The 27,658-nt window shown below is 35.4% G+C and overlaps 1 protein-coding gene across 3 annotated transcripts in view; it reads right to left on the bottom strand.

Annotated features, from left to right (window-relative positions):
• Positions 1-947: 947 nt before the first annotated feature.
• The window catches only part of LOC150091666 (terminal uridylyltransferase 4-like), a 604,054-nt gene continuing 577,343 nt past the window's right edge, over positions 948-27,658 (bottom strand). For all 3 annotated transcript variants that reach the window (XM_090376273.1, XM_090376276.1, XM_090376282.1), the window contains 2 exons: positions 20,876-21,066; positions 948-1,599 (listed from right to left, as the gene is read on the bottom strand). In XM_090376273.1, the coding sequence (XP_090232399.1) occupies positions 1,581-1,599; positions 20,876-21,066 (210 nt within the window). In that variant the 3' untranslated portion in view covers positions 948-1,580. The remainder of the gene's footprint in view (positions 1,600-20,875; positions 21,067-27,658) is intronic.

Genomic DNA, 27,658 nt, shown 5'->3' with positions numbered 1-27,658 from the left:
ATAAGCTACTTATAGAAAATGATTTAATATAACAATTGGTCAATAAAGCGGCTAAATATGGCTAAAAAAACTTCTCGTTCAGAGGAGCTGAAACTTGTAACACGTGGATTGGATACCCTTGCTGATACTAAGTAATAACTTACAAAATCTCTATCTAAGTTAAACTTTAAACTAAGTATCGTGACTAGGAATATAAAGCTACTCTAAACAATAGCTTAATATGCCAATTTAATATGCCAATTTAAGCTAATAAAACAGAAAAAACTTCTCTATTCCAGGAGCAGTAAAAACTTCACCTGAACAAGGCTACTCTCGTTCCCGAAGCTATTAGCTTAGCATAAAAAAATTTATATTTGAAGAGTGGTATCTCCAGTGAAGTTCTAAAGTATGTCGAAAAGAAGCATTTTTATAAATAATAGAACATACGACATGTGAAAAATGCAAAGCTGATAAATATCACCGTGCAAATTCAAAATACTCAGGAACATATCAAACATTTCAACAATAGCAATTCCGCAGGAGATTGCACTTGCTCTTGAGGTCTGTCACATATCTACTCTAAAATTTGATTGTGTAAAACACACTATAGAAAACAAAGGGAAACCTTATAACAGCTTTCAGTTTTGTAATGCAGGGATTAAAATGTACACGGTTCTTGTTTAGTTGTTTCAAAATGTTTCTCTCCAGATATATAATGAAACAGTTTTGTTATATTATTATGAGAAAAATTTAATATATTTCTACAATTAGCTTGGTGGTTTTTTTTTTTTTTTTATCACTTCGTGTAATCAACATCTATTTAAAGTTCCTAAATCCAGTTCATTTGAATGGGGGGAGGAAATCTTCAAATATAGTTCACAACAAATAATTATGCTTTTAATTTGCATGTAGTTGACAGTCACAATATTCATATATTAAAAGATGCTTCATAAAACATATTTTATTATACAGGCTTGCTTTCACAGAAAATTTCTGGCTGGCATACAATAAAGGATCCTGTTGAATATGAATTACAAAACTGAAGGCGCCTCCGTAGCCAGGTGGAAGGAGCAGCAGTGCATAGGACACGTTTCTTGATTGGACTGGGGTTCGAGCCCGTCACCACCAAATAGGGAAGATGCGGAAAGGTCAGGAAATGACCACCACATATCCTGGAGCAATATGGCCTTAGTTGCTAATACAAACATACAAACAATAACAAAACTGAATTTTATGAATATGATTATGCTAAAAATATCATCGTTTAAAATTTTTTGGATTTCATATAAAAATTGTAATGCAAAATTCCCTAAATGAGATGGAAATACTACATTTGCATACTACTTAAAGTGTGTTCGGCACACTTTAAGTCTGTCCTTAGAATTTATACAAGTTCTTGTGGTGAGTGCATTCCCCAGATAAATCAGGATCACTCCTATAGGATAAAAGCTGTGTAATCCAGGTTCAATGTTTGCAAAGCAAAATGATCTTCAAGTTCTTAGCAATATTCTTTGCCTTAGTAGAACACAGAGAATGCGATGGTATATAGTAGCAGTCACTTCATCTCTTCCATCTAATAACTTTTTACCAATACAAAACTTTCAAGGATTATTTGGTATCCTGGAAGAGAGAAAAATAAAGCATTCATTATTTGAACAATTTTAGGAACAGTGTTAATAATAATGCAAGAATCAAGAAAGATTGCATTAATAATAATGCAATCTTTCCTCAAGACTTCGATAATATCTATAGTCCATCTCTTAACTTTTGACACTCCTTCTGTAGAAAGTAGTTTGGCATTATGGTGGGAAAGTTGAGTAACTGACATGAAAGAGACAGCACAAAATCTGAATTTTGTGTATATAAAATACCTTAAGTTGTTTTGAAGAAAATTTGGTCAATTAAATCATCCATATTTTATTTTAAAATGAAACTGTTACAAGCAAAGATCCTAATTAGATGATAAGTCCTGTTCTTCCTCTAATGATAAAAGTTAAGATGGTAAAGGCAAGTGCATTGTGTTTCCTTGAAAGAAATGTTTGAAAAAAAAAAAAAAAAATGTTTAGATGTATTCAGTTGTTTTTAATCATATTAAAATGTTATTTTTAATTAAGCTATTTACATTTTAAATACAGAGAACATTACCACAAAAATTTTATATGTTATTAAATTATGCTATATGCATTTTTAAATAGCTATACAGTTTCTGAATGGGGAACATTTGGTGGATGATACATGCTAATGCAGTGATACGATTGCTAAACAGCAACTTCTGGGAAGTCTGAAGTTAGATGAGATGGACTTTAGTTGTTTAAAGTAATAAATATCTTGCAAGATTAGAAAATTTTATAAAAATTTCATAGTTGAAGGCAAAGAAAACTAACACTAATCATTTGAGTTAATAACTAGCATTCATACAAAAGTATATGCCATACATTTTAGCCTTTTCATGATCACTACAAGCTATACCAGATAATTTCAGATCTATTTAATCATCAGATTTAACATACTGATAACGTCATAACTGAACAATATTATGAAATTCTTTGAGATTTAGCTTTTTTTCTAATCTATCTGATCAACTTAACATTCTCAGAATACGTTCCATGAATATTTCTGAATGAAGACAATCTTTTTGCCAATCAGCAGTCACATGGAACCTGAGAGGTGCCCAACTTTGTTTTTAATTTCTATAAAAACAATTGAAGTTTTAAATTCTGCTTGCAGTATACTAAATATTTCTTTTATTCTTAATGGATTACATTACTTATTTATGTGTAATTTTTAATACAAATTTGAAATATTTTCCTTTCTATAGCAAAGTTGCACAGCATCCCACAAGGCTTTTGCATTTCAAGTGTACAATTTTTCACTTCCAAACAAACTCAAATCAAAGATAGACTTATTTATGAAATTTAAAAAAAAAATTCAGATTTTTAATCACTAATTAATGATTAATTTGCAACATATTTTTGAAGGACACCTGTCATCTCCCACATGAATACTGCTGGGTTAATGCTGGTTATGAAGGCAGCAATGACAAGGATGTCATGGAAGGCCAAGCTAGACAAACTTTTGGAGTGAATGGATGGATGAAACGGAAAGGATTTTTTTTTTTTTTTGGCTGATACTATATAAGCTTGCTTTGTTGCATCATATGCAACAATGCTAAATGCATTGTGGAACACTTTCTACCAATTTCGGTATAAAGCTGGTGATACTAGCAAGTTCACTATCATCTTGCCATTATTCTACATTCTAATTCATCCACTTGGATGAATTAGAATGTAGAATAATGGAAACATCAGATGGAAATTTGTTCCAACATTCAATTACTTTCTGGCTGAAAACAAATTTTTGCGCATCTAGTTTAGTACCAATACTGAGCCCATCATATTGTACGTTTGTTGAAAGCCACACTAATCCTTGGCAATATGTAGGCTGCTGCAATCCTAAAACAGAACTCATACTTCAACATCATCCCTGCTAAATTAACCTGTAAAATACTAAGTCATCAGGCTGGATTTCTTAGTCACCAGTGATCGGGTGATTGCCTTTGTCCAAGCCTTGTTTATTTCACTTGTTATGGAATTCAATTCTTTTTATGAGAGCAATTTAAAAAGTCAAATTAACATAGACTACAATGAATATAAAAATCCATCATCAGTCATATGAGAGAGAACTCTACCCAGTTTGCACCTTTCACTTGAAAAGAACTTTTTTCTGAACCTGCTGAGGCTGTGAACTTTTCAAGAACATTTCAAAGCTTTTTATAGTCAGCAGTACAATCTTTTTTACTGGAAGTGGCAATGAAAAATGCAATTAAAAGAAATGTTTTGGTTTTTTTTTTTAAGATTCTACTGTTTTGCTTTATCATCAGCCAATAACTTATGAAACACCTTACTCATGAACCTCAGAGGGTGCCAACTGAAGCAAATTACTTTTTTTTCTTTCTTTTTTGTTAACAGTCAAATAGTTTTGTGTAAATTTTAGTGGTTTTCAGTCATTTGTGGTATTGTAGGTTTGGTCATTGTGATCAGGTAGGTCAGTTTATTTGTCTCACTGAGTGAGTCAGCTAAATTACATTGAAATACTTGCATCAGATTTCAACTTCTGTTGCCTGGAGTAAGTAAGCATTTGCTTGTCAGTTTTTGTAAAATTATACAGCATTATATTTAAGGAAGAAAAACACTTCACTGATACAGTAATAATTGATTTATTGAATTTAGCAGTCTAATACAGTAACATTGATGTCAAAAATTCAATTTAACAAAGGTTACAATGAATAAAACTGAATCATTCAAAAATCACATGGGGTAGAAATCTGAAACCATGAATTGGGTGTGCATAATCAAGTTTGGAAAATTCTGGAAACATTGTGCATGGGCATAATGGAGAGAGACTTAAGGATGAAAACTTGCCTTACTTAATCAATCATTGCAAGTAGAAGACATGTTTTGTTTTTTCAAAAATTCCACTATCTTGCAAGTAATGAATGCACTTTTCATGTTGGTGGAAATGTCAATACAATATTCATGTGCAGGATCAGAAAAATATTGTGCATGTTTAATGGCATATACATAAATATTTGTCCAAAGATCAATGTTTTCTGTACACTACCTGTTAGAGTGGCAACAAGAGGAAGCAATACTCCTGATCTGGTTATCCAGAGTGATTCTTAATGCATGAAGAATCTGTAGGTAAAAGACCCACTGGGTGGCAGCAATCACAGTGTACTAATGTGGAATTTAATTAAAGACAACATAACTACTGTCTTGGGTAAAGGTTTTTGCAAGGGTGACTACACAGTGGGGCCAACTGATGATGTTAACAACAGCAAATTTTAAATGAGAAGTAATCAAAAAAGCTACTAGGCTTTTCATACCAACAAAGAAATACTGTTCTAGGCTTAGACCTAAATGGATTTCAGATGAACTATTGAGATATGTGGCAGAGAAGAAAGGTGCATGGGATCATATAAATTAGTCTATAATCAAGTCACAAAGTAGGTTAGGCAAGCTAAGGCAGATTATAAGAAGTCTCTGGCAAAGAATGCAAAGAAAAACAGCAAAGACTTCTATGCTTGCTTCCTTCTGAGACTACAGAAGGAAGGGATTGAATCACATTGGGCCACTTGATGTCTATGGATTAACTGTTGATGGCCCTGCTCACATTGCAGACAAATTGAATAAGTATTTTCTATATGCATTCACACATGAAGACTTCTTTAGAGAAGATGATGCTAGAAGTTTATCAAACTCTAACGAGGAGCTAAATGGCTGTGATAACTGAAAGGAAATTGGAAGAGAAATTGTTGAGGAAGGACATCAAAGGGGCAGGCTGAATCTATCCAATTATATTAAGGCAGGCAGCAAAGGAGGTAAGCAAACCCTTATCCGTAATTATGAGTGTATCTTGAGTACAGGGGAACGCCCTATGGACTGGAATATATCGACAATTCATAAAAGGGGATCAAAAGGTTACATGAATAATTACAGACCTATTAGCTTAATGTCTGATGTTAATGTCCAGGAAAAATAATGTAATCACTGGTTAAAGAAGTAATGTGGACATGCATGCAATTATACTGCAAATCAGTGGATTTGTCAAAGTTCATTCTTCTCTAACCAATCTGATAAGTTACTATTATGTAGTGACCAAGGAATTGGATGCAAAAAATAATTTTAGCATCATATACTTGGGTGGGTAAATGGAAGAAGAAAGACAGAGAGTGGTTATCAATGGGCATTGCTCTTCATGGACCAACTAATGTTATTACTGAAATACTCCCAGGGTTCAGTCTTGGGTCCATTGTTGTTTTCAATATTTATAAAGGTATATATCAAGCTTAATGTCTTAAGTTTGCAGATGATACAAAGGTTACAGGGTAGTCAACGACAGTCATCAGGGTAAGCTACTGCAACAAGATCTGGGAAATTTGGGTCAATGGGCTGAGAAATGGCAGTTGAAGTTTAACATTGACAAATTCAAGGTACTGCAGGTGGGTAGCTGTAACCCCAGAGTAACTTATCAACTGCATGATACTACACTCGGGGTAGCGGAGAATGAAAAAGAGCTGGGGATAATTGTGCAGTCAGACACGAAATTTTCTGACCAGTGAAGACGTGCTACTAGGACAGCTCATGGAGTTTTTTCAAGGATATACAGAAACTTTTCTAGCAGGAATAAGGAGGTGATTATATGCCCCTCTTCCACTTGCTGAGACTACACATGAAGGGACATAAATTCAAGTTGCCGAAGTTTGCCATCAGCCAGTGAGTGGTTGATTGCTGGAACACGCTTCCATCTGTTGTTGTTGTGGGCGTGTTGAATAAATTCAAGGGAAACCGAGAAATTCTTGGAGGGTATGGATGGGTGAATTGTTTTTTTTTTGCTGATGCTATATAAACTGACTTTTTTGTATCATTTGCCACTACTACTACTAACTTAACATATCCCTCATACCTTGCTTTTGAGGCCACTGCATGTCTCAATAGAAGCAGAACAAGGATCAATTCCACTGCTGCATGCAGCAGCATTAGCATTATTTCAGGCATAAGATGCAAGAAAGCAAGCTTATATAGCATCAGCCAAAAATAAAACCTTTCCATTTCACCCATACATTCACTCCAAATGTTGCCCAGTTTGGCCTTGAATTTATTTAAGTTGTCAGCCTCCACTACGACAGATGAAAATTTGTTCCAACTATCAACCACCTGCTGGCTAAATGCAAATTTCCACACATCTATTCTACAATTGTCATAACTCAATTTGGATTTATATCAGAATTTGAATTTAGGTGCATAATCTGAGCAAGAGGGAAAATAACATCCAAGTCCTTATACACCTCAATTAGATCACAGGTGCCTAGTCTCCAGACACTGCAATTTGCAGAACTTAAGAAGCCTTTCTTGATAACAGTAACCCTTTGTACCTTGCCCTTTTCTGTACTCATTCCAGCAGCTCTACATCCTTCTTAAAATGAGCCCTCCAGACCTTTATGCTGTACTCAAGGAGTGGCCTGATCATTGGCTTATACAATGGGACAATCACCTCCTTATCCCTGCTAGCAAAATTCCTGTATATCATTGACAAGACACCATGAGTTACTCCCACAGCCTGCATGCACAATTACCCCAAGTCGTTTTCATTCTCCACTACCCTGAGTGAAGTACCACACAGTTGGTACGTTACTCTAGGGTTACTGCAACCCAAATGCAGTACTTTACATTTGTCAATATTAAACTTCAGTTGCCACATCTCAGCCTATCTGCTCAACTTTTCTAGATCCTGTTCCACTAATGTACTATGATTACTGTTGTTAACAAACTCTCCAACCTTTGTATCATCTGCAAACTTGGACATTAACACTGATATACCTTCATCAATATCACTGCTAAATACAGAAAACAACACTGAACCCTGGGGGACTCCACTAATAATACTCTCCATTGATTACCACTCTGTCTTCTCCCACTCAACCATCCATTTATCCATAGCAGCAACTTGCTCTTAATGCCATACTGCTCCAACTTGTACAGTAGTCTTCCATGTGCAACAGCTTCAAAAGCTTTCCTAAATTCCAAGTATCTGATATTAAAATTATTTTTTGCATTCAGTTCCTTTGTGACCACATCATAGTAGTAGTAGTATGCGATGCAAGAAAGCAAGTGTATGAGCTTATGCAGCATCAACCAAAAAAAATTTTACCAGACAATTCTCTCTAAATGTTTGTCCAGTTCCTCCTTAAATTTATTTAACCTATCAACTTCCATGACATATGGAAGTTTGTTCCAGTAATTAACCACCCACTGGCTAAAGGCAAATTTCCGCACATCTATTCTACATCTGTCTTTCCTCAATTTGAATTTATGCCCCCTTAGGTTCGTAATCTGAACAAATCGAAGAATCCCATCAGAATTCAGCGTGCTCAACCATTCAAGGCCTTATACACCTCAATCAGATCACCGCGCAGGTGCCTAGTCTCCAACCACTGCAATTTTCAGAACTCAAGCCTCTCTTGGTAAGAGGATCCCTTCATTCCCCTCATCAATCTTGTTGCCTTTCTCTGTACACGCTCAAGCAAATCTACATCTTTCCTAAAATGAGGCCTCCAGACCTGTACACAGTACTCAAGGCGTGGCCTGACCATTGCCTTATCAGAGGGACAATTACCTCCTTTTCCCTGCTAGCAAAATATCTATATATCAGGGGTGACCAACGAGTCGATCTCGGCTTTAATTTCGGTCGATTATGATGAATTTTAAATATACAGTCATCCCTCGATTTGCGTGTCAGGTATACTACCAAAATTTTATATTGCGCAGTGGCTTTTGCTATTTATTTTATTTTATTTTATTTATTTATATATATACAAAGGGTACTAGGAAAATTTTGCAATATGATGCAACAATGAATCACAGGAAGCTGCTTGTTGCTGCATGTTGAGACATGTTCATACGTGCATAGTAGTTGCCGCGCCAAGTCGATGGGCTCAGTTATTCATTAGTAGTGAGAGTGTAAAGTGCTTGCGATGGCATCGTGGTCACGAAATGAGATAAGGACAGTTTTGCGGTATAATTTCGTGCGTGGTTTAACCATAGACCAGTGCTTAGAAGAAATGACTCTTGCACTAGATGATGACTGTCCACATCGTACAATGATATTCAGGTGGTATAGAGAATTCCAAAGGGGAAATTTCACTCTGGAGGATTCTGAGAGGCAGGGAAGGCCACGAACGTCAGTTACGGAGGAAAACGTTATTGCTGTGAGGAAAATGCTTGACGAAAACAGGCGAGTGACCTACCAACAGATAGAGGATACTTTGGGCCTAAATGCACCAGCAATTCGTTCGATTCTGCAAGATCATTTGCACGTGAAGAAACTTTGTTCTCTCTGGGTGCCGCATCAACTGACTGAAGAGCAGATGACACGACATGTGACTTGGTGCCGGGAGATGTTAAAATAGTTTGATAAGGGACAATCTCGGTATGTAAACAACATCGTGACAGGTGACGAGACTTGGCTGTACTATTACGATCTGCCGACCAAGGCTCAAAACAAAGTTTGGGTCTTTGATGATGACGACACACCCGTAATTGTCAGAAAATCCCGATCTGTAAAGAAGAAAATGATAGCTGTATTTTTCAAATCGAGTGGAATTGTGGAACGTGTCGTTTTGGACACGCAGAAGACAGTCACAGCTAAGTGGTATACTGAACAATGCCTGCCTAAAGTCATTGGATCTATGAAGAACCTGCGGCCAAAGTCAAGAATGGACACCTGGTACCTCCATCACGATAATGCTGCAGCTCACCGCGCCAAAGCCTGCACCGAATATTTGACCACGACAGGACTGAAACTTCTCGAGGACCCTCCCTACAGTCCAGACCTTGCTCCCTGCGACTTTGCACTGTTCCCGCATGTGAAAATGAAGCTAAAAGGGAGGCGGTTTTCCAGTGATGAGGACCTTCTACAGGCGTGGGACAACGAGTGTGCTTTACTCCCTAGTGAAACTTGGCAGAACTGGTTTAAAGATTGGTTTCGGAGGATAGAGAGGTGTATTGAATGTAGAGGAAATTACTTTGAAAAAATTAAATAAACAAAGCTGTATTGCAAAACTTTCCTAGTACCCTTTGTATATTTTTTAAATTTTTTTTTTTTCGAAGCTTCAAAAATAGGAATGAAGAGCAGATTTTGAAAACTTATTTTATTATTATTATTTTTTTTTTGCATGACTGAAGATTTCATTGAAGGAGAAACACATTTCACCATAATAACATAAAATACCACAAAATTCCAGCTGTCGGTATTATTGCAAATGCAATAAGATTGAGTTTACTACCCGTTTATAATTAGGTTGCACTAACAGAAAAGCCCAATAAAGCAGAAAGTGCAAATTGTTTTTATTGTTTTCTGGTCGTGACCTCCAGAAATAGCTTTAGAAAAATATCACAAAGGCATTCAAAACTGATTCTTATAAGGATATAAACCAAACAGAGCAATAAACGGTGGTGTGTTTATCCAGTTATTTTGGAAACAACTTTCTCATTCGGGAATCCACTTCATCAATTATCCTACGTTAGCTGTTCAGACAGAATATTTTTCCGGTTCGTGCAAATTAAAGTGTTTTAATCGGTAAGCATTGCTTTTGCTGATTTAATAACTGGACATTACTTATATGTTACTTTAATACCATTTTTATTTAAAATGAATACTACGAAAAAGAGTAAAGCGTATCATTTTCATCAAGAGTGGGAACTAGAATACTATTTTGCAAAGTTTCCGTGGCTATACCCAAAAAAAAAGGAAATTTAGAAAGGCACTTCAACGAACTCCATGATAAATACCTATCTAAATTAGAAGAACTTAAATCCAGATTATTCGTGCAACAAAATTTCTTCATGACACCTAATTTACAATCTAAAGCAGTAACTGTAGCATCATTTAAAGTGAGTCATCTTTTTGCAAAGAAATGCAAATCGTAAATTCATCAAAGACGCATTTTTAGAAATAACAGATTCTCTTTTTGAAAATTAAAATTACCCTTCAAGATCTGCAATTATCTCGAAATACTGTGATGCGACGCACCGAAAAAATGAGTAAAAATGTGAGCGAACAATTGTGTGCTGATATTGCTAATTGTTTGTCCTTTTCTTTACAAAAGGATGATTCGTAATGTTTTCGATGATTCCGCCACTAGAGAAGAACTGCTGGGTATGGTTTCGTTTAAAGAAAGAACTAGCGGTCTTGACATCTTTAACTCATTCAAACGTTTTATTGAAAAAATTAAATTACCACTATTTAAGCTCGTATCAGTAACAACAGATGGAGCTAAAGCAATGACGGGGCATCTTTACGGATTCATCGCATTGTACCAAAAGGATGATAAATTCCCAGATTTTTTGAGTTACCATTGTATCATCCACCAGCAAAAGATTAAATACTAAAAGCGTTATGGACATCGCTTTCGAAATCGCGAATTCCATCAGAGGACTATCTTTTCAAAGGAGACTTTTCAAAATGCAACTCGATGAAAAAGAACTAGATCTGATATTACACACAGATGTGAGGTGGCTGAGTCGGAGTAAGTTTCTACAGAGATTTTGAAATTTTCTAAATGAAATTAAAAAATTTGTTGATCAAAGGGGAGATGATTATCAGCAGCCACAAGATACGGAGTGGTTGTGTGATCTGGTTTTTTTTTGTCAGATTTTACCAGTAAATTAAGTGATCTGAATTTGGAATTACAAGGAAAAAATAAAAATGTGGGTGACATGATTAGTAGTATAGAAATAATGCATATAAATATCAATTTTTTGCAATGGCTAAGGATTTCGAAGAAAAAAAAATTTTACCATTTTGCAAATATGCAAGATCATTTGCAGAAATATGTTTCTGAAATTGGGAATGTTTTGGACATTTTTGAAACCAGATTCAGTGATTTTAAAACAATTGAAGACATTGTTCAATATATTTCTTATCCATTTAATGTCGACTTAGATATGAGATAAATTGCAAAAAAAATTGCTGCGATTTTTCACATGGAGAAAATATTACTTGAAAATGAAATTATTACATTGCGAAACGATATCTTCCTAAAAGCCAGATCATCAGAAAAAGAGTTTTGGAAATATGTTTGCCGAGAAAAGTACCCAAATGTAAAAAAATGCAAGTGATTTTTAAATTCCTGTTTTGGTTCCACATATCTGTGTGAATCAGCCTTTTCGTATTTGAAACAAACAAAGACGAAGAATTGCTGTGCTCTTACGGACTTGCAATCAGAAAATTCTTTACTGTTGGCATTATCATGGTATATCCCAAATTTTGAAAGCTTGGCAGATGACATGAAGACACAAACTTCGCATAAATTAAAACTTTAAATAAATAAGAATTCTGAATTGTATTGAATTTTAAAATTTATAAACAACATTTTTCAATATGTGTTGATTAACTTTTTTAACCTTGTGCAATGAAATTTTTGATATGGTAGATCGTGGCACATTTTGAAGGAAAAAAGTAGATTGCATCACAAATTAAGTTGGCCACCCCTGCTATATATCATTGACAAAACCCCATGACCTGCCCTGGAAACATACAGTTGGTATGTTTCTCTGGGGTTACTTCTAACCCATATGCAGTACTTTGCATTTCTCAAGGTTAAACTTCAGTTGCCACTTCTCAGCCCATCTGCCCAAATTTTCTAAATCCTGTTGCAGTAGCACGCTGCCAACCTTTGTATCATCTGCAAACTTTGACACTAAGCCTGACATGCTTTCGTCAATATCATTGACAAATATACAAAACAACAGTGGACCAAACACCGAACCCTGTGGGACTCCACTAATAACATTAGTCCATGAAGAGCAGCAACCGCTGATTACCACCCTCTGTCTTCTCCCACTTATCCATTGTAGCAGTTTACCCTTAATACCATTCTGCTCCAATTTGTACGGTAGTCTTCCATGCGCAACAGTGTCAAAAGATTTCCTGAAATCCAAGTATATGATATCAAAATTTTTGCATCCAGTTCCTTTGTAACCACATCATAATAACCAATCAGATTTGTCAGACAAGACTTTCCCTTAACAAACCCATGCTGTGTCTGAATTATTGCTGCAGTCTTGTCTAGATAATCTGCAATGCATCATTAACCAGTGACTCCATTATTATAACTTTAATATTATAATCATTATTATAACCAGTGACTCCATTAATATAAACTGGATAGATCCCATCCACCCAGTTGCCTTTCTTATGTTTAACTTCAACAATTTCTCCTCCACTTTGCTCTCAGTTATTACAAAATCATTAAGCACCCTGCTACTTTCAAACCTTAATAACTCCTCATGTGTAAATGTAGATGCAAAATATTCATTCAGTTTGTTTGCTATCTGAGCAGGATCATCAACAGGTGGACCAATCAGATTCATCCCCTTCCTTTTAGAGTTTATATAAGTAAAGAAATCGTTGCTGTTTTTCTTAGCATCCTTTGCCAAAGATTTCTTGTAATCTGCCTTCACCTGCCTAACCTCCTTTGTGACTTGATTACAGACTAGCTTATCTGCCATTGGCTTCTGTGTCACCTGATAATTTATATGCATCCCATGCATTTTTTCTTCTCTGTCACGAGTCTCATTAGTTCATTTGATAACCATTTAGGCCTACACCTTGAACAATATTTCTTAATAGGTATGGAACTTTTAGTAGCTTCCACGATTAATTCCTTGAATTCTTCCCACTTAGAATTTGCTGTTGGTAACATCATCATTTGATCCCACTGTACAGAATTTAAAAACTGTCTGAGACCGCTGTAGTATCCAATCAAATTTTTCAAACAAGACTTCTCCTTAACAAACTCATGCTCTGTCTGAACTATGAATGCAGTCTTGTCTAGATGATCCTGCAGTGCTTCTTTAACCAGTGACTCCATTATTTTCCCCTGGAACAGAAGTTAAACTAACAGGTCTGTAATTACTTGCACAATTCCAGTCCATGGAATTGTGGCCAAGAGTTTGCTTACTACCTCTGCTGCCTCCTTTAATATAACTGGATCGGTCCCATTCACCCCAGGTGCCTTTCTTGTGTTCAACTTCAACAATTTCTTCTCCACTTTGCTCTCAGTTATTACAAAATCATTTAGCTCCCTGCTAGAGTTTGATAAGCATCTGGTCTCCACTTCCCTTCAGACTTCCTTGTGTATGAATATGCAAAATACTCATTCAGTTTAACAGCTACCTCAGCAGGATCATCAACAATCGAACCATTGATATCAATTCCACCAATCTGATTCATCACCTTCCTTCTAGAGTTTACACAAGTAAAGAAATCTTTGCTGTTTTTCTTTGCATCTTTTGCCAAAGATTTCTCATAATGTGCCTTTGCTTGCCTAACGTCCTTTGTGACTTGATTACAGACTAGCTTATATCTGCCATAGTCTTCTGTGTCATACGTGTCTCATTAGTTCATCTGCCATTCACTTGGGCCTAAACCTTGAACACTAGAGGCTGGCCTCAATTAATTCGTCCCGCTTGCGCATCGCACAAAACGGAAATGCATTAATCGAATATAATAATCAATATGAAAAATTATAATTGGTCTGTGACCTTCAGGTATGTCCTAAAATAACTTTTTAACTGTATACCATGTAAAAGATAATAAAAATAATTATGGAATTAAATATTTATTGTATAAAATACATAATAATGAAGAAACTAACTATTTACTACACGAAATATTTGAACACAGTCATTTGAACAGTTTTGGCTTTCTTTTTTTTTTCATCATACAATTTCTGATAGCCAACAACAAGCTTCTTTCAATGTTAGGATCAACATCCATTACCTTTTGTTTAAGGTTCGCTGCAATACGAAACATTTTGCCTAGCTCTTTTACCATTATCTCCTTTGTGGTAGCATTTTCATCTGGTTCACATCTTTTTCTTCAGTTTCTTCATATGCACACCGTTCCTCTATTTATTGGAGAACGTTGTCACTAAGCTGTTCTGAATACAAATTCAGTGATTCTCGAATATTAGCCGTATCCAAGCCTTTGAAACCAAGGTCATTACCAATATTAGTTATCTCTTCAATAACATTTTGAACTACTTCTTTGAAGTCAGTAAAATTGTTTGCACATTGGGGTAAAAGATGCTTCCAAACTGCTCTCATATTGCTGGCTGTCACTTCTTCCCATACTGCATGAATGTTTTCAATGGCCACACATAGGTTATATTTTTTCCAGAATCCTGGTACAGAAATTGCACTGTCTCCTGTTGTAGCTTCATACCTGTGCAAATGCTCTGGCGCCTCCGTAGCCAGGTGGGAAGGAGCAGCAGCGCGTAGCACATGCTCCTTGATTAGACCGGGGTTCGAGCCTGTCACCACCAAATACAGAGAATGCAGAAAGGTCAGGGAATGACCACCGCATATCCTGAAGCAATATGGCCTTAGTTGCTAATGCTCCTAAAAACCAAATAACTAACTAACTAGCAAATGTTCTACGGAGATAGTAAATCTTGAAAGTTGCAATCATCCCCTGGGTTGCAATGATGAAGCCATATTCGCCAGTAAAACAACTTTTACATTTTCATTTAATTCACCAAGTGCATTATCTAAAAGCAACAGAGGTTTAAAAGTAAAATAATTTTTCTTGCAATAGGCTTCAACTGTTGGAGAGATATAAGACATAAACAGTCTTCAAATACGGCTTTGGTCATCCACATGTTTTTATTTGAATGCAAAATGAATGGAAGAGTTGGATGGCTGTATCCTTTTAAAACTCTAGGATTTTGTACGGTACACAAGCATAGGCTTTAATTTAAAATCACCTTCAGCGTTACTTCTTAATAAAAGTGTTAGTCAATCTTTTGAGACTTTATACCCAGGTTGTGATACTTCATTTGCAGCCAAATAAGTTTTAGTTGGCATCCATTTCCAAAAGAGGCCTGCTTCGTCTACGTTAAATATTTGCCAATCATTGTATTCACCATCTTGAATGTTTTTTGTAATTCTGCAGGAAATTTCCCTGCAGCATCTTCATCAGCACTAGAAGCTTCCCCCTGTTACTTTAACATTATGCAGTCCTGCTCGATTTTTGAAACATTCAAACCACCCTGAACTAGCAACAAACGTCTCAGTCTCCCCTTGATATTTTGTTTCTTTGAGCTTAGTAAAAATGTTAATAGCTTTGCTCTGAATATTGTCCTTCGATAATGGAATTCTTTTTAGATTGAAATCTTTTATTCAAATTGATAAAAGACATTTCAATCATTATTGGAGTTCTGTTTCTGGTATTTTGTAATTGGTGAAATTTTACCTTTCTCTTTATATTCATCCTTATGGCTCAAGATAATTTGTACAGTAGACTCATTTATATCCTAGATCTCTTACGGTTTGCACCACTTTCATGTTTTTTAATAATTTCAAGTTTTCCAGCTAAAGTAATAACTTTTTTTTTTTATTGCAGTCACTTTGTTTTTCGCTCTTTCTTTTATTCATAATTAACGGGTAGAAAATTAGAATTTTTAAATGCATCTACATATGACTATTAGCAGGAGACAAACAAGTAACACATCTACTTCCGATGGTTGATACAACACACTGAGGTCGGCAAACACTTGTTTATTGGCCATCAGACACTTGGCACACAATTCGAATCTTTTTCAACTATCACATAAAAAAGATAGCATTAAGTAAAAAGCGGTATAATTTTTTTAAATAGCTGGAACTGAAAAACGCATTAATCAAACTCTTGTTATGGGAGACTAGGCTGTATTTCTTAGTTGAGAAAAAAGGGTAGCAGCTTCCAAGATAGTAACTTCCTTGAATTCTTCTCATTTATAATTTTCTGTTGGTAAGATCATTAGTTAGTCCCATTGTATAAATTTAAAAACTGTCTTTGAGGCCACTGTAGTCATCTTTACAAAAGCAAAAATCCTTCAATTTACCTCTGATAGTAGTTACATCTGTAAGTAAATCCCACATCAGCACACTGTGATTACTGCCACCTGGTGGTTCCTTTATCATCAGATTATTACTCCCTCTAGTTGCCTCTCAAACATGTTGCTGTAGAAAACAATCATCCAATAAATCCACAAAAGCCTTGCTAGTGTGTGACTGATCAACCCACAAGCTCCAGTCAATATCTGGAAAGTTAAAATCCCCCATTATAAGACAATCTGATTTACTGACTCAGTCTATTTCTCTGTTCAGTTGTTCACTGTACTCATCAGAGTCATTAGGCATATAAAACACTTTTACTCTCAACTTTGTTTTTCCAGTACTTATGTCACACCAGGCTGACTCAACGTTGCACTGTCCACCAATGTCAACTGGATGCACTTCCTTAGATTTTGTGTTTCTCAACTAACAGCATAATCCCTCCTCCCTTCCTATCCTTTCTGTACACATTTTACTCCCCAAATTTATGTACCCTGGCGCCTGACCTCTCGGCTATGGCAGGTAACTGTCCAGCAGACCTGAATTTCCTCAAGCTCTCAGTCTCAACTACCCATGAAAGTAACTTATTCCAATAATTAACAACTCCCTACAATTCAGTAGACAGTTTTTTTTAAATGCATGAAGAATCACTGCTGATAATCAGATTACTCCCTCTAGTTGCCTCTCGAACATGCTGCTGTAGAAAACAATCATCCAACACATCCACAGTCAACTTTTTCTGTGATTAATAGAACTGGAAAGTAAATAGTTATTTCCTATAAGTTAAAATTATAACTTTAGAGAACACTTAATGAAACTATAGTTTTACATTCTCTAAATCTAGCCATTCAGTTTAATTTAAACTGTTTTATTGCTCTTCTCTTGTGTACTCTTTTTTTTTAAGTCCCTTTCTATATATATAGCAAGTTTATACAGCATTAGCTATATAAACTTTGGTTCCGAAAGAGAGAAAAAAATCTCGCATAAGCTGTCCACCCACTCTAATAATTTTTCTAATTCTTCCTGAAATTTATTCAAATTAACCACTTCCACAACTCAAGATGAAAGTTTGCTCCAACAATCAACTACCCTCTAATTGCTCACTGAATTGATGACATATACCCAGTAATTGAGCTATTAACATTTAATTGAGGATATCATTATTGAATCCAGGGAGAGAGAGAGAGAGATTCGTTTTTATTGGAAAAGTACCAGTACATAATGGTGGTTTGAAGAGCATGAAATATCATGTGAGCAATGACCAGGAGTGTAATACAGGGACTGGACAGAAATGGTATTCTGATGGAAATGCAGCATGGTTTTGTAAAATAAACTTCAGTTTAACTAACCTAGTTAGCTGTTTTGTCAGAGTTATTTATGAGCTGGATGAAAGAATATAGTTAATTCTAGAGCAGTTAAATCTTGCTGCAAAAACACAAGAAAGGCAAAGCTATCCTGAAATTTTCTTATAATTTCAATTTGCAGTTTAGCATTTGATTCAGTTTTTTGTTACTGTATTATATAAACTAGATGTTATTCAAAATGTTGGGATCGGGGGGGGGGGGGAGATCTTTACGTGGATTGTAGAGCTTCAGTAGGTTTCTTCAAGGATCAGTACTGGGGCCATTGTCATTTCTGATTTCCTTCAATACATCAATGAAGGAATTCCAGGTGTGATGAGAGTGGGAGAGTTGGTAATAATCAGTGCCAAGCAGTGCTCCTTGTGGATGACATAAATAGGCATAATGATGGTCAGAAAAGTGGTAGCTACATTTAAATGCAGCAAAAATGCAAACTTACACTTAGAGTAAAGCAACCCCAAAATAATTTATGCACACTGGTGGAGTTGAATTAAAAACACTAGGCAAAGAAATTTATTTGGGAATTACAATAGAGACAGACATGAAATTCATGCCGTGTAGTAAGGCAGCATAAAGGGCCAGTAGCATCCATTGATTATTTAACGAACATTTGCTTTTACTGATGATAATACATGTCACTGAAGTACAAAATATTTTGAAGCATGTGCCCTTCATAGAGAGGCCATAATCCCATAGTATAAGGCAATTTTAAGATTGCACTTAGAACAGCATCTCAGAGTATGAAAAATGCACTTAAAAAGACACCAAGCTTCTTGCAAAAGTCCAAAGACCTTTGAAAGCAACCAGGCGACGTGCCTGGTGAGATCGGCAAAAGGATGCCCATATAAGGAAAAGGGATAGTAAAGGGTATTTACAAGAACACTATTTTTCAATGGGGACTTGTGCATGATGTAGTCACATCAGGCAGAAAGTCAAAAAGTACTTCTGCACCCATTCTAATAAAGAGCAGAGGCTTCACTTGTTTCAGACTCCATGCTTTTGCCACTTTGGAAAAGAAATGCTGATGACTAAATCCTTGCTCTTCTGGTTCAGTCTGCTTTGGTAATCAATTTCCAAATGGAAGTGGAAGATTTAAGAAAACTGTAGGAAAATGAATTTGAACCTCTTACATGGGTGAAAGAGTCCTGTCATAACATTTAAAAGAAATGAACAGACTTTCTGCACAATATAGATTCTAGAATTATCAGAGTTCTTGGCCCATTTACGATTGCTTTTACTAGAAGTTTGGATTTCAGAAGTTCTTTTTCTTGAGTTCATCAATTTGCCTTTCAAAACTTAGATGACAAACTGGATTTGAACATGAGTCAATGCCACTCATTAGTTATTTCTGTTTTGTACTTTTCAAAGGTTGCCACTGTTCCCAATCTAATAAATTTGAGGATATCATTATTGAACTCTAGGAGAGAGAGAGATTCGTTTTGATTGGAAAAGTACCAGTACATATAGTTACACAGTTAATCAAAGATAGCCAGTGAGTGTACACACACACATGCTTCAAAATCTTTTGTACTTCAGTGACATGCACCAGTTGAAATTGCTTAAACCTTTCATTTTAGCACTTCTTTCTGAATAGTAGTATATTTTCACCAAGTATTTATCCACTTTCACAGGAAAGCATGCAGTTCTTCTCAGCTTAATAAAATGAAAAGGACAGCTACCATGTGCTCAATCTTCTATTAATATAGGAGATTACCCTTGCTACTCCAGCTTTCAGCCATACCATAACAGGTGCATTATCAAGGTGCCAGGCAGTTTTTTTGATGGGATCCCACATGCTTTAAGTTTGTTAAGATGCCCAATGTTTTGTCTTGTAGAGTCACCTTCTAACTAGCACTGAGAGTAGCTGCTTTTGATTTATTTATTTATTATTATTATTATTTTTTATTAGAAAAAGTTACCATAATGAGATATAGCTTGGAATCACTTTGATTAGTACTGCCATCTGTAAAAACTGAAAGTGGCCCATTTTTCAGAGCCATTACTACCACATCTTTCCCTATTTGTGCAATTTCATTAAACAACAATGCTTGTTGTTTTTGTTCTTCCACAACCCTATTTTTTGCTAATGGGAAAACATATTTCTGAACAATGTACTTGCATGCCCAATACAGAAGAAGATCATGTTCAATCGCAAAAGATGCAAATAAGCATTCAGTATGAATGAATAAATAAATAAATAACCTGTTTATAATCAGGACAGCTGAGGCCAGAAGAGTTTACGATTTCTTTGTAACTGTTTTATTACAACTGACATTACAGTTCAGTAGCTAACAGGCTGTGCAAAATTTTGTCTGCATATGTTACCCCAGAGCCACACAGTCAGCCCTTGAAAGGTATTGCTGTCACCATGAAATGCAAAATAAAATTTTGCAATTTTTTGTTATCGTCTTCCCACTCAAATACTATGAAATGACTGCTCAACAGAGAACAGCATTATTATCGTGCATCTCTATTTTGGAAAAAAGATTATCACAGCACTTTTAAGTAAATATCAAATTTAAAAAAAAAAATCCAATTTTAGGCACTGTTTTATTATTTTTCTGTAATTGTGAAATGAAAAAGATGAAGAAACCTTTTGTCACGAATGATATTAAAATGGTGACATGGAGAAGGATCAAATCAACTAAAAAAAAAAAAAGATAGCTTTTTATCATAAATTGAGAGTATTGGCAAATCTATGTAAGGAAACCATTCTTCAAGTTCTTTGCAAGCTCTGCATACTGGAGAGAGAATTCTAAGATTAGAACCTATATTCAAAGGTCAACAGCTGTTGCACAGCCCAAGAGTATATTTTGTATACTTTGATTAGTATTGCTAATATGCTATTGGCAGTACTAATCAAAGTGATTCCAAGCTATATCTCATTCTTACACTTGGCATTTCATAAATATGAAATGCCAAGTGTAAGAATTTGCTAAAAGGCAGTGCCAACTGGAAGTTTGATTTTTCATTCAAAATTATGAAATGACTCATCAGATGGTTCAGAAACCATTATCAGATTAAGTTGACTGTTAGTATCAATTAATCGATTTTATAACTAATAAAATAATAAGAAACACAGTTATTTATAATTACCTTTTAAAAGAATTTGTTCTTCCTCTATGCTTAAAGTGCCGGTAATTCTTTTTTTCAGAGTGTCTTTCTCTACAATTATGATAAAGATATTCACATGTATTACCATGTTGATCCAAAAATCCACAATAAACACAACGTTTATCTTCGAGAAGCCTGTTACTTGTTAATAATCGAGGATCAAAAAAATAATCCTAAAACAAGATAATCAGAACAAATTAATCAATATGAAGGAAATTATTAATGCTTTAAATTTTGTAGCATTAAATTTTTTGTAGCATTATTATCCATATTTTATTTGAAATAAAATTGTCCTTTTCAAAATTAAATAAAGTTTACAAAAAAGACAAGGCTTTCCTTGTCCTTTTGTAAATTTTAAATTCTAAAGTATTTGTATAGAGGTAACCCTCATAAAACATGGTACTTCTACAACACGGTTTCCCTCTAATATTATTAATAAATTGCGCCAATCCTCGCACAACACGGTACTTATATAATATGGTTTCACTCTAACACAGTTGGTATTTTTGAACTTTAGTGTGTGTGTGGGGGGGGGGAAACCCTGTATTACATTAGATGTAATTTTCATTTCCATTCTTTTTTGTGAACCCCCACCGTTGACTTGCTAGTCGTAATTCCCTCTCCCCCCATTTTATTTTGTTGGGAAATCCCAGTGCTATTAAACTTGTGCTTGTGTGAGACCATAAAAATTTGTGACTTTGAAGCATGCAGGTCAAAACTTTTAAGGTTTTTGTTTGATCGTTTATAAAATTTTCAGTGAATGTATTACTTAAGAACTGTATTGGAATAATTTCTTTGTTGTGAATTAAATTTCAGCCCTAAATTATGCCTAAGGAAAGTAAAAGCACTACTCGAAAGAAACTTTATTTCTCTAGAATCCAAGATACAAATTTTGGAGTGTCTTAAAAAATTGGAAAGGTCCGGATTGTTGTTTCATTTAAATTTAAACTTTTTACATTGTAAAAAGTTTAAACTTAAATGAAGCAACAATCCGGACCATAAAGAAAAATGAACAGAAAATTAGAACTGCTGTTGCTGTAGAATCTTTCATTTCCACAAATATGACAGCTCACAACCTAGCACTAATAATTGAGAAAATGGAAAAGGCACTCTGTATTTGGATTGACGGATTTGAATATTACTATTTTTAATAAAAATAGTTAAAATTTTCCGATAGTTAAAAAAAAATACTGATTATTAGTCCTGTATAACACGATTTCACATTACACAAGATTTTATAGGAACGTAACTACAGTGTTATATGAGGATTACCTGTACTTTATATTTAAATTCTGCAGCAGAATTTAAACTACCTAGGTAATGATTTTAAATGATCCAATAGAACAAACTGTGCTGTCAATAACATAATACAGCACAGCATAGAACAAACTGTGCTGTATTATGTTATTGACACTGAATTATCTTTAAAAAATATAAAAATGTTATTCTGCCATTTATTTGAAAAATGGACTGCTATGATGACCTATTTCAGGAATTAGCAGCACTCGTCACATAGAGACTGAAATATACAAATAACATTTCTGTGTTTTCTGTGTTATATTTACATACATAATAATCAATGATTAAAAAGATTTTTTTTTTTTTTTTACTTCCTAAATAGAGAAACTTTTACCAGAATAATTTCTGAAGTGATTTGTTTTTTACAGTTTCTTTACAGCAATTGTGCACAAGAACATATAAAGTTACCTGCCACTGTTCTTTGCAACTATTTGGCTTTTTGCTTGAAGAGTAGCAAGCTATTGGACAGTATTATGCTACTGGACCAGTATATACACATTTACATTATTGCCTAATTATTTCTGAAAGATTTGTTTTCACAAAGTAAAAATAATAACACAAAATCAGATATTCTCTCCAGGTGGTTGCTGCACTGCGGGAAGCAAGATACAGTTTCAAATTTTGATAATGTGAAACAAATTTTAAAATAAACCTAAAAATGGAAGAATAGTACTGAATATATAATATAGGTTTTTTTTTTTTTTAATGATATTTACATACATAATAAGCAGAAATATGTTCATGCGGATGTTTGAAATTTCATGCACTTGGTTTTTTAAACAGGAAAATAGAAGAGAATAAGAAACTGGTGTTTCTATTCCATGCCAAGATTGTTTTTTTCGCAGGTTTCAGGAGATATAAATTTATTTTTTTAAATAAAAGGCATAAAACATAACATGTTTTAAAATTTTTTAAACTTTTTATTGAAACTTAAAAAGCACATACAATAATTTAACATGCAAATATGTATTAAATATTGGTACTATTTAAGCAGAATTCAAAAAACTCCAAACATTTTCCAAAAATTAGAAAGGAGGCTGGACACTTGTTGGGTGACCTGCCAATGTTTTTACTATATTTTGGACTGCCAGATTAATTCCTTTTCTTTTCCATGTAAAACTTTTGTAAAACTGAAAATGCATTGCAGAAAATATTCATGAAATTATCAAAGAAATATCCTTTACGCAAAAGAGAATTAATTAGCATTGTCCTATTACAGTAACCTTCTTGAGAAAGCATTCAATGTGTGAAAAGTATTAGCAGATTATCAAAAATAAAGATTAGCCAACACAATATGAATATATTTTTAAACAAATGATTTTAATAATGAAGTTGTAAAAAGGACTGTTTGGAATCCAAGAATGCATGGTCACTTTACCCCATGCTCCTACATTTGAAAAAAAAATCAGCAAAAATGATTCAAAATTGTTTACTTTTTTTTTGATGTCATCTTTATTTTCAACTTTTGGTGAACACAAATGTAAAAAATCAATTTGTTTTTATAAAAACATTTAAAATTAATTTTTGAAATTAAAACTCTGTCAGCATGTGAAATGCAAACTGAAAAAAACCTGCCTTCAATGAACATGAGCAATTAGATGCCAAGCTTTCAATAACAAGTGCTCCCGTTATGTCACTGAAAAAGGTTGTAAGGATTTGAAGTGATCAGCTGCCTTGATTTAACTAAGCAATCAAGTTTCTCAGTAATGTGTATAAGCCATAAAGGTAAGTTCTTGTAATGTGTTAATGACGCTCACACAATGTCACCTTTGATATATATATATATATATATATATATATAGTCTGTCCCTGAGATACATTCCAGGACTTCTTACGTAAGTCAATTTTTACATAACTCGGGGATGACTAATTAGCATTAGCAGAGGCACATAATGCAAGAAAGCAAGCTTATATAGCATCAGCTAAAAAAAAAAAAAAAAAAAAAAAAAACACACCCATATTTCACCCAACCACTTGCTCCAAATGTTTGTCAAGTTTTGCCCATTGAAGTATCTGTAGAAAAGGCATGCAGCAGAAACAGTACGTCTATGAGAGGGTGAGTGGAGAGACTCTGTTACAGAGGAGTCATTCATTAACCTAACTGCCCTATTCTGAATGGAATCTAGAAGCCTGAAATAAGTTTTGGAAGCACCGCCCCAGATGTGAGAACAGTATTCCATGGTAGGGCAGATTTGCGATTTATACAGAGTGAACAGCTGTTTGGAAGAAAAGTATCGCCGAGAGCGAAAGACAAAACCAAGTTTTTTAGATGCAGAGGAAGCAATATTTGTAGTTCTTGTGCTAAGAATGATTAGAAGACAGGGTTATCCCCAAAAGAGACATATCATCTTGCCTAGATATCGGAGTGTCACCAAAGATAAGCATACTAGCAGAAGAATCCTTTTTGCGAGATATAAGACAGGACTGAATTTTATAAGGATTAAAACCAACTAAGTTGTCATTGCTCCACTGGAGAATTACCTGGAGATTGGCATTTAAGGAATTGGTAGTGGATATGCGAGAAGTTGAAGGTTGATTGAGCAGGTCGAAGTTTCTCAAACTGGAAAGTGGAATGCTATCATCAGCAAAACTATGGACAGGATTTCCAGTCAATGTAAGAAGGTCATTAATATACAAGAGCATAAGAGTAGGGGAAAGAACTGAACGTTGTTGGACACCAGCATTGGTAGAGAATTTAGAAGACAGAGAGCCATCTACCATCACCAATTACAAAAACAGTTGCCACACCATATGATGGAAGCTTGTTTAGAAGACTTTTATGTCAAACACGATCAAAAGCCTTTGAGATGTCAAGAGCAACTGCTTGTGTTTCACCAAATTTTTCCACTGAAAATGTCCATAAATGGGTAACATAAACTAGAATATCACCAGTGGATCGGCACTGATGAAATCCATACTGGCGATTGTTGATCAGACAGAAGGTTTCCAGACAGTTTTAGAGTTGGCTGTTAATTGATTTCTCCATTACTTTAGAAAGAGTACAAATAATTGCAATGGGATGATAATTTGATGGAAGGGATTTGTCACGCTTTTTAGAAACTGGCTGGATATTAGCAAATTTCCAAGCAGAAGGAAAAACTCCTTTGGGATAAGAAAGTGAAAAATGATAGCAAAGGACAGGAGTAAGTTCAGGAGCACATGTTTTGAGAACAAGTGGAGAAATACCATCAGGACCTGGAGCTTTGTTAGCATCAAGATTCGTCAAAATCCTTTCGACAAAAGACATTGAATGGAGGGTGTTGGGAATGGTGGGATTTGTTTTACCATGATCGTTAATACATGAGTTGGAAGAAAAATGGGATGCTAGCAGGTCAGCTTTATCCTTGGCTGAAGTGACAACAGAACCATCTGGTTTTGACAGAGGTGGGGCAGAGATGGGCAAAAGTTGCGGCCAATAGCTTCAGCAAGAGACCAGAATGCTCAGCTACCATTAGGGCAAGGAGCGAATTTTCTACTCTTGGCTTGTTCAAAATTTAGTTCAGACTGATTAATAAATGCTTTACAATTATTGTGAGATCAGATGTAGGCAGAAAATGAAACTGAAAAATTGGAAACAAGCCAATTGCGATATGTGACATTCTTCTCTTGAACAGCTTTAGCACATTTATTGGAAAACCAAGGTTTGGATAAAGGACGAGATTTTAAGGTGGAGTGTGGAATAAAAGATTCCATTCTTACAAGGATAATTTCACTGACACGATCTTAGTAAACATTGACATCAGACGTTTTGATACAGCAATCCGACCAAGGAAAAGAAGAAAAGAAATTTTAGGTCATCCCATTTTGCATTCTTATAATGCCAAACAACACGGGGTTTGGGATAGCCATGAGATAAAGGTTCCATTTGAGAAGAGACAATCACCAAGTTTTGATCTGAGGTGCCTAGAGGACCACTGACTTCGACTGTGTACTTTGAAGGGTTGTTTCTGAGAAAAAGATCAATGGCTAGTTATGGTTGGTATGGTTAGGATTGTCCAGTATTCTGGTAGGCAAATGAATAATCTGTTCAAGATCATTAGTATCCCGACCACCTGGGTCTGCGTGACTAGAAAACGGAAGCTAGCTGGAATTGTGAACGTTAAAATCACCAAGGAAAATTACCTCACTGTTAGGAAAGCTGGACTGAAGAAAGTCAAATTGCAAAGAGAGGAAGTCAAAGAGTTCTAAGTGATTAGTGGAGTTGGGAGAACAGTAGATACAACAGATGAATTTGACAGTACGAGATAGAGAGATTTTAAGCCCGAGAGGATCGAAAAGAGGAGATTCCATTACCAGTCTGTGACGGGGAATATCGGACCGGACACATGCACAAGTACCATATTTGAGGCGAAAGGAATCATACAGCGAATAGTTTGGGCAATTGAGATGAACAGTAGTTGAATCAACCGATAACTGAGATTCTCTCAGAAAAACTACATGGGGTTTGGCAAGCTGCAAGTGGAAATGGACATCGTTGAGATTAGAATTGAGACCACGTATATTTGTGAAATGAACTAGGAAGTGTTTGGGAGGTTTATATCTTTTCACAGAAAAGTTTTCCCTATTAGTTTGACAATTCAAGGTGTATTCAATAGTAAGAAAAAGTGGTTGGGGGGGGGGGGGAACCATGCTGTATAAAGTAATGAAATGTTTGGATATGGCGTACACATGTTAAGAATAACCCTGATCCTTGACATAACGTGGCCTCCACAATGCCCCCCCGTGCACAGACACACTACTCGGACTCCCTCCAGTTACTATCTGGTAGAGCAGATGGAGCAAGATTATACACTAGCTGATCTGGAAGCCTCCTAAAGAGTTACCAATATGTTTGGTCCAGTGTACTAACTAGCAGTCGGGCTGCGAACACCATTTTAGAACTGTACCCTCGAAATGTAAGGAAGTTTGGATCTCGCCATGGCGTTCATCCTAAACTCAAAAAGACATCAATCATACTGCATGATGGAGGAGGGTTGACCGGAACTTAGCTTGGAGACTAAACATGGATTCCACCACTTCAAGCCTCCAATAAGAAAAGTGGTGGTATTGTACCGGTTGATGAGAATCATCTACCAGCTATCATTGCCTGGTAACTCAGAGGGGCAGCATTCCTCCATGTGGTGTGGGCGCCACACCTAAACCCCTGTGTATGTTTGCTCACACCTGGGTGGTCACCTACAGTGTGCTTGCATATGGGGTTATACCTTCCATTACTAGCAGTCCCACCATGAAGGTGCAAGCAGAGGATTTGCCTGTCATCACAGACCATCCGGGCTTCTCCAAATTTGGGTCCACTTGACTTGACCCAAATATCAGTTTCATCAGCGTTTTAGACACCCAGGTAGCAAGCACCAACTGTCTGGCATATCTGAGAGAATGTCTGTGAGAGCCTCAAGGACCAAATTCTTTTACAGCATGTGTCCTTATTGGCTTTATTTAACTTTTCTTCTACTGTTATGGACAAGT

This window comes from Mastigoproctus giganteus, chromosome 1 (genome assembly GCF_048544385.1).
Source record: "Mastigoproctus giganteus isolate SK-2022 chromosome 1, ASM4854438v1, whole genome shotgun sequence".
Lineage (NCBI taxonomy): Eukaryota > Metazoa > Arthropoda > Arachnida > Uropygi > Thelyphonidae > Mastigoproctus > Mastigoproctus giganteus.
Note: the sequence above shows the minus strand (reverse complement) of the source record. Positions and strands in the feature narration are given on the sequence as shown.